Source organism: Solanum stenotomum, chromosome 12 (genome assembly GCF_019186545.1).
Source record: "Solanum stenotomum isolate F172 chromosome 12, ASM1918654v1, whole genome shotgun sequence".
Classification (NCBI taxonomy): Eukaryota; Viridiplantae; Streptophyta; class Magnoliopsida; order Solanales; family Solanaceae; genus Solanum; species Solanum stenotomum.
This window is the reverse complement of record NC_064293.1, coordinates 48,701,120-48,714,369: the sequence shown is the minus strand read 5'-3', so window position 1 is coordinate 48,714,369 and position 13,250 is coordinate 48,701,120. Positions and strand designations below refer to the sequence as shown.

The following is a 13,250-nucleotide window of genomic DNA, read 5'->3' as shown; positions in this document are numbered from 1 at the left end:
GAATGGGCATGTATACCTTGATCATATTTTTGGATTTTCTCATGTACAGGTATAACTGATGTTTAACTCTCTCTATCAATATATAGATTTACCACTCGTATTTTGTTGGAAAATAAAGAAAATTTATAGACCGAAAATTTAGAAATTTATTCATTTATAATATAAATTAATACAAGTATAAATTCTCAATGTTAACCGGTGGCACCACCACCGCCAACTCTGACTGTGTTATCACCATAGGGTCTGATTACAGTTTCTCCGATGGCGATAATAATAACACCTAGAAATTAGCAATACAAATAATAACAATTGTGGTCATCATTATCACCCGTTGATTAAATATTTATTGGTTCAAAAAGAAGGTTTTGTTTTTGTGTTTTTAAAGTAGAAGAGTGGGTTTTAAGCATTGGTACAATTATGCAGTTTGATATCATGGAAGAATATACATTGTTGCAGGGGAAATTTATGTAACAACAGCATGGATGAATTCCGTTTGCATTACCCAAATGTGTTCTCTCACTCAACCCTTGCAACAAATGAAGACCCCAAGGCTTTCAAGAATTATCAAAACCGTCTTGCTACTGTAGACTATATGGTAGCCCTTGAAAGTTGTGTTTTTGCTGCGCAAGGTCATAGAAGATTTGAAGGATTTCGAGAGACCAATAGCCCTGACAGGTTCAATTTTGTAAGATTGATCGACTCATTGGGTAAGGGTGAAATCTCTTCGGAAGAGTTTGGTTCAAAAGTTAAGGCCTTAAAATCCAACAGATTAGGAGCACCTTACCTCAGACAACCCGGAGAATCACCAAGATTAGACAACTTTCACGCAAAATCCTTGACCAGGTTGGGTTGTTTATGTAATAGATCATGGGAAGAAAGCCAGTAAACAGCAACTCAACAAGAGAACAAGTTAAGAGGTTGCTTCACAAAGATAGGTATTTGTATGATTGATTATAAGTTGGTAGATTAGTCCAATGTAAATACTTGTTCTACAAATGGCCTATAAGGGGCTGCCAGACGTCTGGTTTCTCATAGCCTGTTTGGCTATTGATTATATTGGCAAATGCTGGACCAATGATATATTCATGAAAAATACTCATGATAAGGACTGGCAAAAATATTGAATGTTTAAAGAGGTGCAAACAAATACGGGACAAGGAAAAGATTTTCTTGCCTAAAAGGAAAAGAGAAGTGGGCCATAATTGAGTGTTGGTGACGGTGTATCAACGAGAATCGGAGAAAAGTGCTCCAACAATAGAATGTCCCAAGCTCTCATTCAAACTCTTGAAGCTGTAACTAGTGCACCACAGTTTGATCATACATCAGAACGTCTGAAATGCCCAATCCAAAATAGTGCTATTCATGCATGAAAGTAAATGAATTTTTCTTCCGGAAAACAACAGTTCAATAGTATATGAAAAGATGTGCCCTGTCAAAAGGGAGGAACTTGTGGTTCTGATTACATTTATTCAAGTTTCTTTCAATATCTTTTAGGCCCATCGCAGGCCAGAAAAATGCATTTCATGTCTATCTCATTCAATGGAAAAGAAGAGGACAAAGAATAATGATGTTATAATCCATATTAAACTTGACTAGGGCATTAGTTTGGATCGCTGAAGAAGCCGTTGATTGATGGCATAATCTCCGGAGACTTGTTTCGAACAAACTTCCTTAGAGCATGCTCTGAATATTTCTCCCCTTCTGAAAAATTATCCAGCACTCCTGCTGCCCTGTTTTCCTTCGTCACCCTGAGAATTTTGCAAACATCAAGAAGACACGGTCAGTAGGGTGTGGGGGTGGATGCAACTTCCATGTAGAGAGTTCAGTAGGGGTCAATTGAATCACCTTTCAAAAGATAATATCGTGCAAATAGGGTAAAACATTTTATGTCAAATAAATAAATTGGGAATCTCGTTAACACAAAAGAAGCTTCTAGTATAGTAGCAAATGTGGCTCAAAAATTGCTTCCGGTCACGTGTTCTAATCTCGGGTGTGGCATTCACACTTTTCAATTATCTCCTTCATAATATTCCAAACTCTGCCACAGCTAAAAAAGATGCAATCTAGTACGACACAACTTAAATGTGGGCGGTTTCATTGCCTAGCAGATGTTATACTAGTTGATCAACTGACTTAATTTGTACCACCAACAAGGAATCAAATAAAATTGATCCAAAATTACAGAAATTTTACCAGGTTTTCCTTCTTCCGTTTCTCAGTCTCGCAATTGTAACCTCATCTGTTGCTTTAAAGTCCTACCAGTTATACTCTTAGAGGCTTTTCTTCTTTATCGAATTATTGATTGTCAAAGAACACTCAAGTAAATCACAATCAGTGGTGGATCTATGTATTACTAATTGGTCCATTCAAATTTAGTAGCTTTAGTTCACTCAAAGTATGTGGGTTTAAAATTAACTAAATAAGTACCAAAGTAATAGAATTCGAAACCAGCAAGTAAAATCATGAAAATTGAACCCATATTGTTCAAATCTTGAATACATCCCTAACCCACACATAGACATATATTCTTTCAATCAGCATCTAAACAAACAATAAACATAAAGGAGGCATACAGTTTTTAGGGAGATAAATCAAGGGTAGATCAATCACTAATTTTATTAAAAAATTATGTTTCTATTTACTTCTTTATTATTCATTCTACCTATGAGGATGAAAAGGGAAAAATGGCTTTACCTATAATCTACAGGCTACAGGGTGGAGGATTGGGCAGCCTAGCAATGGAGTTAGTAACCTTGAATTCTCAAATTATTCATCAACTAAGCCTAAATTCTAAGCTGTCACATAAATTCTCTACATACATGCCCGATCTAGTTCTTGTATTGACATAACAATCTTTAATTCGACAAAAAAAACTCTTGCAAACAATGATTGAAAAGAGAATTTTATCAAGCATACTCTTCGTTTTATTTTTCAAAAAGTACCATGTATCCAATTAAAGTTGGTTAAATCAAATTAACACAAATTAGACAAGGCATAAACGAAGATGTATACAGAGGGCATATGAATAGATACCTGACTTCGGGGTTGGTGCATATATTACGAACCAATTGCATTCCACAGATCCCTACAGCAACGCCTACGGCTGCAAAAAGTGGATACACCTGCGCCACCACAAATATAGCATATTTAATCAATCAGATCTAATAAGATAAACCAACACTCAACCATAAAACAAGAAAAGCCCCCAATAATCCATCAAAAATCGCTGATTTCATAGGAAGATTTTAAAAAAATCTTTATAATAAGGAAAGAGAAGGGAGGAGATCTATGGCGGAAGAATAAAACGAACCTCGGGCCTCAGCCATCGATTAATGGTGGAAGAAGCCATAGAAAAACGGGGGAAAGAACACGCAAACTTTACGATCTTTTTGAGACTGTTGATGATGATGACCTAACCTGTTCATTTCTCCCCCTTCCGTATTTATAGTCTCGCGAAATCGAAATTCCTCATTGACTGCAATTTGCTTTATTTTCAATTTACGAAAAGGCCCATAAACTTTTTAAAGAAATCTTTGAAGCTCTAAATTTTCTTTTCAATTTCTAGAACGAATTGAAAAGTTTTTTAGAATACATAGTCAAACATTAAATACGATAAAATCTCTACATAACGTGTTATTTTTATTTGTTATAACAAAATTTTGTTATATAGAATATAGAATGTTAAATTGATTTTTTTTTTTTAAATAATTGTTATAACAAAATGTTATAGAAGTTTAATTGTTTATAAATAGATCTTACTATATTAATATTCTCATGAGTTTGAAATCATATATATTTTCTTTACTTTCTTTTAATTAAGTAAAAAAGTAAATTGTGTATGTAAAAAAAAGAAATAAACATCTCTCGGTATTTGATTTGTTCAAATTAAATTTTCAAACAAAGATCTTGTGATATTTATATCAAAATTTCAATATTTTTAGAGCTTGTTTTTACATTATTAAGCTATATATAGTTGTAGTTGACTAATTTGCATACTTTTTTAAAAAAAATTACACAAAAAAAGCGACCTATTAATATTTATCAATTTATTATCTTTCGATGAAAGAAAGCATTAGAATCCATAAATTGGTAGCGTTTCTACTAACATGCGTGTTATGCAACAATATTTCAAATGTTAATCCAACCATGTTCAACAATGTTAGAGTTGAAGGTCATTTTTTAATGCTTTTGGGACTATGAATAACAATCACAACTTCTTAAGGGGCAAATTTGCATACTTTTTAATTCTATTAAAGAAGTGTAAAAGAAAGAAAAAAGTACCTCTAGTAGCAACCAAAGCGTTACATAACAATATTATAAAATTATGAAATGCAAACGATTGGACCGACCATTCCAGTTGGGTGGCTCCTGGCAAGCTACAACTATCATAAGCGTCTTCATGCATGAACAAATGGCCTACTTATTTGACCATTTTCTCATTGGCTCTTCATGATTCAAACAATTGGTTCTCATTTTTCTACTTTTGCCACTAGAGAAACCAAATTGACAAATTCTGTTTGGGCCTCCCTCCATCCTGAGGCCACAGTCCACAAATAAAATTTTGTCCATTTTTTATGTGTGCATCTCAAACGCGATTAATTAAAGACATGCACATGTTTCAATAAGGAATTTATGAATTTAAAACACTGCATTCTTTGCACTATTAATGTGGGCTTCTCCTAATTATAATCTAATTTATGAATTAAAAACACTTTATTCTTTGCACTATTAATGTGGGCTTTTCCTAATTATAATCTGACAAATTAACCTGCTTTTGCAAGTTAGGACGCCATTCCTTTTTAATATTTTAGTTAGGTATATCATATATACTCAAATTGTTAGTAATTTGAGTATGGCTCCATCCATAGCAACAATAAACAAGGAGAGATGGTAGAGAGAAATATACAAGAATTATAAATAGAATTCTAATTACTTCTTAGTACTATAAATATTTGTGAGTGAAAAAAAAACTTGATGAATTCACTTATTTTATCATTATCAAGAGATAAAAGAATATAAGAGTTGAAAATAAAATATTCATCACTTTTTGTTATTAATATCAATATAAATTTTTTCAAAAGTTAAAAAAGTACTTATAATAACCTGAAATGAAATAATATTTGAATAAATTTACTCTTTGGTAGACAGCTATGTTTGTTGGACCATTTGATTGATAAGGATTTACTAGTGTCTATGAGTAAGAAGACAAAATGAAAATTAGCGGTGAGGTTCACTCTACAGCAAAATTTAATCAAGTGCCCATTCAGCATAGTTTTCAATCTTTTCCAAAAATATTACTATTAGGGGTCGTTTGGTGTGAGGGATAATACCAAATAGTCCCGGAATTAAATTATAGTACCGCTTATTTTGTTGTTTGGTTGGCAAGTTCGGGATAACTTATCCCGGGATTAATAATTAGTACCGGGATAAGTTATCCCTCTCTTTGGGTGGTATAGTAATCCCGGGATAACTTATCCCGGGATAAAATAGGTAAATGACAAAAATGTCTCTTTCAACCCTTTTGTTATATCACTTTTTACATTAATGAAGGGCATTTTTGTAAACAAATAAATTATTCTTAAAATTTATTATTTTGAATACAACAAACCAAACACTCAATAAAAAATAATCCCAACATAACTTATCCCATCATAACTAATCCCAACATAACTTATCCCAACATAACTTATCCCATCATAACTCATTTTCAAACCAAACGACCCCTTAGTGATAGGATTATTTTGTGGTCATTTGTTTTTGAGTTTGGTTATTATTTATGTTTTTTTTAATATTTTAATTATCATTTTATTTGAAATGACTATTGTTTAGAATAATTTGTCAGATATTCTATACTATTTTTTCATGACTTTTTTTATTCTAGTTTTTTTTTCTATATTGATTTGAATTGTTTTTTCTTGAGCCTAGAGTCCATCGTAAATATTTTTTTTGCTACTAAGGTAATAGTAACGTCCACATACACTCAATTCTTCTCAAACTCAACTTTGTGGAATTACATTGGATATATAATTATTGTTATTATTGTTAATTTGAAGATTGTTTTTTTTTTCATTTCAAAATATCCAAAAAAATTAAAAATAACTCTCATTAATATCTATGTTCAAACGTAACTTAAATTTTCAATTAAAAAATAAATACAATATTCTCTCTATTTTACTTTGTTAGTATTACTTGCTTTTTTAGTATATTTTCGTAAAATGCATATTTTTATACAGTTAGCATATCCTAATTAAGATTATAAAATTTAATTTAATTTTTAAAATTCCATCAAATTAAAAACTAATGAAGTATTTTTTTTCTTTCTTTTAAATAAAAAATTCAGGATTTTTATGTCGAAACGTCACTAAAAAGAAATTAGAAAATGACCAAATTTTCAAAGATTCTCGCGTTTTACGGAAGGAGTTCACAACCAGGCATACGAGAATGGTGAATCCGTAAATAAATCAAATAAGAAGGGCATAGAGTCAGTCAATTCAGAAGCCAACAAAAACACGAAAACCAATTGGGTGGGATGAAATGAAAGATGAGGGGGAGAGAGAATCGAAGGAAGACGTAGAACTTCGCCGGAGGCATCGCAAGCCACACAATAAAATAGACGAAGGAGAAAGAAGAAGAAGAATCTCCGTCTTTAATGGCTGCCGCCTCAGCTAGGGTTTTACTCGCATCTCGTCTAGCAGACCTCTCACTTAAGCCTCATCAACATCCTCCTCACCTACCCCCTCCTTTTACCCACCATCTCCTCATCCGTCCCTTGCTTCCTTCTCTTTCCGCTTCCACCAGGCGGCGTACGTCCGTTAACTGCCTTATTTCCGGCGTTGACGGCGGCGGTGTTTCGGACGACTTTGTTTCCACCAGGAAGTCCGGTTTCGGCAGTGAATTCTCTGTTATTGCCAATATGCTCAAACGAATTGAACCGTTGGACACTTCTGTTATATCTAAAGGCGTTTCTGATTCTGCTAAGGACTCAATGAAGCAGACGATTTCTACTATGTTAGGCTTGCTCCCTTCAGATCAATTCTCAGTGACTGTTCGGTTTTCCAAACACGCTCTCGATCGCCTCATTGTTTCTTCTATTATTACCGGGTACCTAATCTCTTAAATTTAATTTATGCACAAAGTCTAAAATAGTGATTGTTAATTTGTTAAAGTTCTGGATCAATCTGAATAAGTTATGGTGTATTCAATTGGTGTTGATTTGTGGTGGTAGGTATACGTTGTGGAATGCGGAGTACAGGATATCCTTGATGAGGAATTTTGATATCCCATCCGATAATTTGAAAGGCTTCATCTCATCGGAGGAAGATGTGAACTCAGGCTCAAAGAGCAAGGGGATAGAGGGGGGAGAAAGCGGAGTTGGTGTAAATATGTCTTCTGCGGTTTCAGAGAGAATGGATATTCAAGCTCTTGGGAATTTATCTCCGGAAGCTCTGAAATATGTTCAACAATTAGAAGAAGAACTCTTATCAGTTAAGCAGGTGAAATTCTTCCTCTTTTGTAATCTATCCAAGCTACTGTCAGTGTTTGATTATATGTGAACTATTGGCTTGTCATTTTTTAGTTACAGAACATTTGGTTACTGCAGGAGTGTTCTCGTTATCTGGTATAGAGAGTTTGTGTGGACTGATGTTGATTAAGAAATATTTGTGGCATTTCAACTCATGTTTATGGATTAATCTAAGTATTTTTTTACCTTAATATGTTAATTGAATATGCCACTGCAGCTCGTCTAAAACGGCACCTTTTTCAGAACTCATTGATAAATGTCCATCTGATAATTTTTGGAATACTAGCTACTCCATATGGGTTAAATTTGAGAGGTGTAAGAGTTGTCAGCCACTGAAGTTATCAAGTATGTTTGGCCAAAGTGCTTCACTCATTCATGAATCTTTTCATATAGAAGACTCTTCATTGTAAAAGTTCCATTATGTTCATTCTACTGCCAAGAGTAGTCTAAAACAAAAGCTATTTGGATGCTTTCATTGGTGCAAAACTTAATTAGTATGAACTTCTAGATACTTTACACACATTTGTTAGTTAAGCTTGTAAATTTTCTTTGAAGTTATACTCTCAAAGTAGAGATTATTAATTATCTAACTAAAAATTATGAATTAGTCGCTATTGCAAAAAAGCTGGTGGATGGAGTAACTAGTAAGGTTAAGCAGTTACATTTGTGACAGGTCATTATTTTAGAAAAAGTAAACATTCAAAGTTTCACTTGTGCGTAAATCAAATAAAATCAAATTTCTGGATAAGTAGTGTCTACGCCCTGCTTTCTGCAGTTCATTCTTGAAGCATGACCTTAATCATAGAATATTTTCAGTTGCAAATTATTTTGATTACGTTAAATGGATATTTTCAAGTAAGAGTTGGTGCATAGAGGAATTATGAATTACTACATCTTCCCCATTCTTCTCCCTGTCGTTTTTATAAATATGCTGGGGGTGAGTGTGTTGCTACTTGCTTAGCTCCAAGTTTATCCATGCATAATTTAATTAATAGTTATACTTCTGCTGGAAAATCAGATATTTGCCTAGATCAAACATTTAGCTTCTGGCTAATCATGTTACTTGAACTCACTGCTCTTGTGTTTCTTCAATAATTAAGCATTTGAATTTGCCTACATAAGATTGAGACAGCTGAATCCCTTAGGGTACAAACTTGCTCATTGAAACGGATAGTTTCTTGTTCCTTTCTTCAGTGGCACATTGCTATGTCCGATTTGACATTAAAAATAAAAGCTTCAGCTAAACGTTATACTGTCCTTCTCTGTTTCTCTCAGGAACTGCATTCCCAGCAACAGGAAAATTTGCAAATGGAGTATATCAACGAAAGTAACAATGATTTACTGGATTACCTTCGGTCATTGGAATCTGACATGGTATTGTAGTTATTTGTATGTCTTACTGTGTGAAATCCATGAGATTGAATCCTGATGTGTCTGCTACTGGAACAGGTGACTGAACTATCCAGACCATCATCCTTTGAGGTGGAGGAAATTATTAAGGAACTTACTCAAAACATATTGCAAAGATTTTTCAAAGAGGACGACGTTAACAAAGAAGAAGATTCTAATTTCACTGGTGCCAAAGACTACCAAAGTAGTGATACCGAATTATGCGATGCAATAGGCACTTCTCGGGATTACTTGGCAAAACTACTTTTCTGGTTAGTAACGTGACATCTCTCTGTTATTTATTTCTTTATCCCTTGTAGTCACCAACTGTCTTAGCTTTTCTCAGATATCCTCTAGCTTTATCTGAACTGATTCTTCTGAGTAGGCCAATAAAGCATCGTTGTAATTGGCAGGTGTATGTTATTGGGCCATCATTTGAGAGGATTGGAGAACAGATTGCATCTAAGTTGTGTCGTCGGCTTGTTATGAGTTTGGGAAGTACAAAGAGGGATGTACATTCTGCTTCTCTTTTACTCCCCTTCTCTTTTTCTCTTTCTAGCTCAATTATTTCCTGTTATTTATATAAGAATAATCCACATATCCTGTAAAATTTTGTTCTTGCAAGTCACGAGTAATTGCATGGGAGGGTGTACTGTTGAAAATGATAAATCCATTTCTCAGATCCTCTTTTCCTTGATAGCATAAATTGATCAAGTACAGTCAAAATGATGCATGCAATCTGCAGTTGATAGTTGATCCTAGCTTGCATTTTCCTTTAGCAAATTCTAATGTAGGATAATCATTCGTCACATAATAACCACTATGTATAACCTCTTTGCTGATCTCCCATCAACCTTTAACAGTTGGTTGCAATAAGAGTATCACCAAAATCAAACATTAAAGGAAAGATTTTCATTGTGCGCTGCATGGTGGGGATGATGTTGGGGGGTTTATAAACGTGAAGGATGGTATGGATCATTTCAATTTTACGTCTGTGAATTTAGAATAGTGGAATTTCCTTGAATTTAGGGTGGTGGTTGAAAGAGAAGTGTCCACACTTCACTCAGGATTCAAAATGGTTGGTGAAAAGTGGCTTTTGTTGGCAAAAAAAAGTAGGGGCATGCTGCTTTGATTGATAAAGTCTGCTATACTAATTAGGTGAAATTATAATACTAGCATTGTTTTTTAAGTAGTGGGGGTATTGTTTATCTTAATATTGTGGTAGGTAGTCCGAAACTTCATTTTATATTTGGTGTCAAGATACAAGCGATCTAGAATTAGTATTTCTCGACAGAAGTATCTTTTCTAAACATGTTAAATTAAATGATGCATCAGTTAGAACAAATGTTTTCTTGTGGAGGAAAAAACTATGCACGAACTAATACTTAAAAATATTCATAGTAAACACATCATGTCAAATAAAAAATGGTGTATTATTTATATAAATATTGGTGGTACATCTTCATCCATTAGGCATATTATTAGCGGCAATAATCTTCAGCAATCCATTTATTAATTTCCAAATATCTCGTTAACTGAACCTTGAACCATACATTAGGCAGATAGAGGGCAAAAAGTTTCTGAATCTTGTACAAAACTCTGTTCTAGAACGCGTATCATTAACGTACTCCAATTAAGACTTCAAAATCATGGAAGAGAAAATATCAAATGAATACTCTGATTATCACAAATAAAATGAAAGAATAATCGCTTTACAAAAATAATTTGCTCTTATACACAAGAAATAACTCGAAGGGGACTCAACAAAATCATCCCCTGGATCTAAGTTGTCATTTTTTCCCAATGTAGAAAAAGAATAAAAAATTATCACTATAGGGTTTTAACTTGTATGCTTAAACAATCAAATCATGGCTCTTGGCTCTTGATCGTCAAAAGAATCAATTGAGCTAAGTCTATACAGATCATAAGGCATCCATAAAAGATCAACAGGACAAGGATTCCCTTTATCAAGCCTGACCCAAGGTTTCCCTTTACCGCTCCAATGCAACAAACTAACTGGACCTGGATGCAATGTTCTACAACTATTCACCAAATTATCTCCACCCAGCCCATGTTGATTCCATCTATGATCAATTCCTTCAATTTCCCCTCCAAATACCAACATAAATGGTGGTAATGATCCCAATTCATAAATCCTTTTCTCCTTCTGTATCTTCATCCATTTCTCAATCTTTACAGTATAATCCCCTTTTCTCCATTTCCCTAAATCCATAACCATCACCCCTGTATTGAAATAACAAGGCTTTTTCCCTTGAAACACGTTCGATAATTTCGGGTCAGACCAAAAATTGTTGGTAAAATATGTTCTGAAATTTGCTTGACAGTACTCTGGAGCTCCAATAATTCTCGAACCAGTTAAAGAAATCGACCATAACTTCTGGATGTCATCAACCAAAACAACATCAGAATCAAGATAAATTACCCTTTCAACACAGGGCTGGATGATCTCAGCTAAATAAGTCCTAGCATAGTTCAATGGATTATCAAGAGCTTGACGAATCGACGATGATATCAATTTCTTCACTCGAAATTCATTAAAGCTGTAAACTTTGTAACTCAGAGATGGAAATATGGACTTCACCATCTGTCCCAGTTCTTGAAAATCTTTATTCTTCGAAGCCACAAAATGGAAATAAACATTTTCTGGACAAGATGAATGCTTGAGAACAGAGTGAACTGCTGCTACTGATCCTCTAAAATATTTGACATCAAGAGTCATAGCTACATGTATCAAACTTGGGTCACAAATCAACAAATTTGAATCTAAAATTGGACATTCTTGGCTATTACGATACTCTGGAGATTCAACATAATTCAAATACCCATCAATTTTAATATTTCTGGGCTTCTCAACAAAACCTCTGATAGCACTTGCTGGAACTAGAAACAGAGAAATCGACAAAAACAGAACAAAGATGAGTTTTTTCGAAAGAATCATAGCAAAAGAAATTTGAATTGAAGGGAAGAAGAAGATGAAAGAAGAAAAAGGAAAGAATGTTTGTTAAAAGTAAACGCGTTTTGAAGTTTTCTGAGAGGTTTGAGATTATATATATAAATAGAGGTTCAGAATTTGGACGAGTATTTATTTGCCTAATTGGTCGTATCGCGTTGTTGGGACTTGAAAAGTTTTTAGGAAAACACAAACGCGTTAGGAGAATATTAATTAATTATAATAATACTCAATGTTTTTACGTTGCCGAAAGATTCTAACGTTTATTAGCACACCATCACACACAAAAGTAAATATAAAACAAGTGTACAATTGATAATAAATCCTCAAATACGATTCTTATAGCTCTTAAATAATCGTAAATCTATAAGAGAAAGGATTTAAGAGGTCTTAATAATCGTAAATCTATAAGAGAAAAGATTTCTCAATTCTACTAGGACAATTATTTTTCTTTGCCGAATATAATTGGAAAATAAATTTCTTAAGCTAATACCCATTGGGTCCATATTACGTGAATTTTTGGAGTTTGACACACCTTAACTAACTGATTGAAAAAATAAAATTTTGAATAATTCATTTATTTTGAACTATAAAAGGAGTTTTAACGATTCATTTAATATGATTCCAAGGCAGTAAAGATTATGAATTTTCTAAATAGATAGGACAAAAATTCAAAACATAATTATATTATTCTTCTAGAACTATGTTTGGTTCTTTGATGTTGTTTCGAGGAACCTAAGGTGAAGTGTTAGGTTCGGTCTGGTTAAGTGAATTGGTCCATGCATCAATGCAAAAACATGTGACCACGTGCTCTGTACCCATTGGCAATAATTTCTTATGTAAAATATAGTAGTATATGACAATTTTAAACTTGACAGATTTTAATCCGTACACAACATTCTAATTATAGTGTTAAATTAAGCTAGAGAAAATGACTTTAAAGTGTTGGTTATTTATATTTAGAAGTTAAATCCTTTTTAATATAAATACTTAATATATCTATGTGGTATATACTTTTCATCGTGTTATTTAAGTTATATTTAGTTTTTTTAAAAAAAATTATTTAACTAGTAATCAATGGTGATAAATAAACTTTAAAAAAATTGCCTAGTCTCCTCCGCTACAGTTCTCTCCTTCTCCTTCTCCTTCCACTCTTTCTTATTCATCCTTGTATTCTATTTCTATACTAGATATAGGACCAGCACGGAGCCCAATATATATTAATATTTTTTGTCTCAATTTATATAGTAATATCATGAAGNCACTCTCCTCGAGAGAGAGTGAACACCAGTAAACTTTTATTTTTAATATTTCTTTCAGAAATACTTGTATTTATAATTATTCTTTTTTCTTTATTTGTTTCTTTCT

At 33.3% G+C, this 13,250-nt stretch overlaps 3 protein-coding genes across 3 annotated transcripts; 1 reads left to right on the top strand and 2 right to left on the bottom strand.

Annotated features, from left to right (window-relative positions):
- Positions 1–1,411: 1,411 nt before the first annotated feature.
- On the bottom strand, positions 1,412–3,467 carry LOC125849071 (uncharacterized). The gene is made up of 3 exons (XM_049529073.1): positions 3,311–3,467; positions 3,034–3,122; positions 1,412–1,748 (listed from the first exon to the last, which is right to left on the bottom strand). Exons 1-3 carry the CDS (start codon positions 3,347–3,349, stop codon positions 1,601–1,603), a joined length of 276 nt encoding a protein of 91 aa, XP_049385030.1. The 5' UTR covers positions 3,350–3,467; the 3' UTR covers positions 1,412–1,600.
- A 3,047-nt stretch (positions 3,468–6,514) lies between these two features.
- On the top strand, positions 6,515–9,593 carry LOC125846618 (uncharacterized). The gene is made up of 5 exons (XM_049526173.1): positions 6,515–7,101; positions 7,226–7,493; positions 8,798–8,896; positions 8,972–9,183; positions 9,325–9,593. Exons 1-5 carry the CDS (start codon positions 6,650–6,652, stop codon positions 9,398–9,400), a joined length of 1,107 nt encoding a protein of 368 aa, XP_049382130.1. The 5' UTR covers positions 6,515–6,649; the 3' UTR covers positions 9,401–9,593.
- A 982-nt stretch (positions 9,594–10,575) lies between these two features.
- On the bottom strand, positions 10,576–11,946 carry LOC125846619 (probable galacturonosyltransferase-like 10). The gene has a single exon (XM_049526174.1). The coding sequence runs from the start codon at positions 11,868–11,870 to the stop codon at positions 10,773–10,775; it is 1,098 nt and encodes a 365-aa protein (XP_049382131.1). The 5' UTR covers positions 11,871–11,946; the 3' UTR covers positions 10,576–10,772.
- Positions 11,947–13,250: the final 1,304 nt, after the last annotated feature.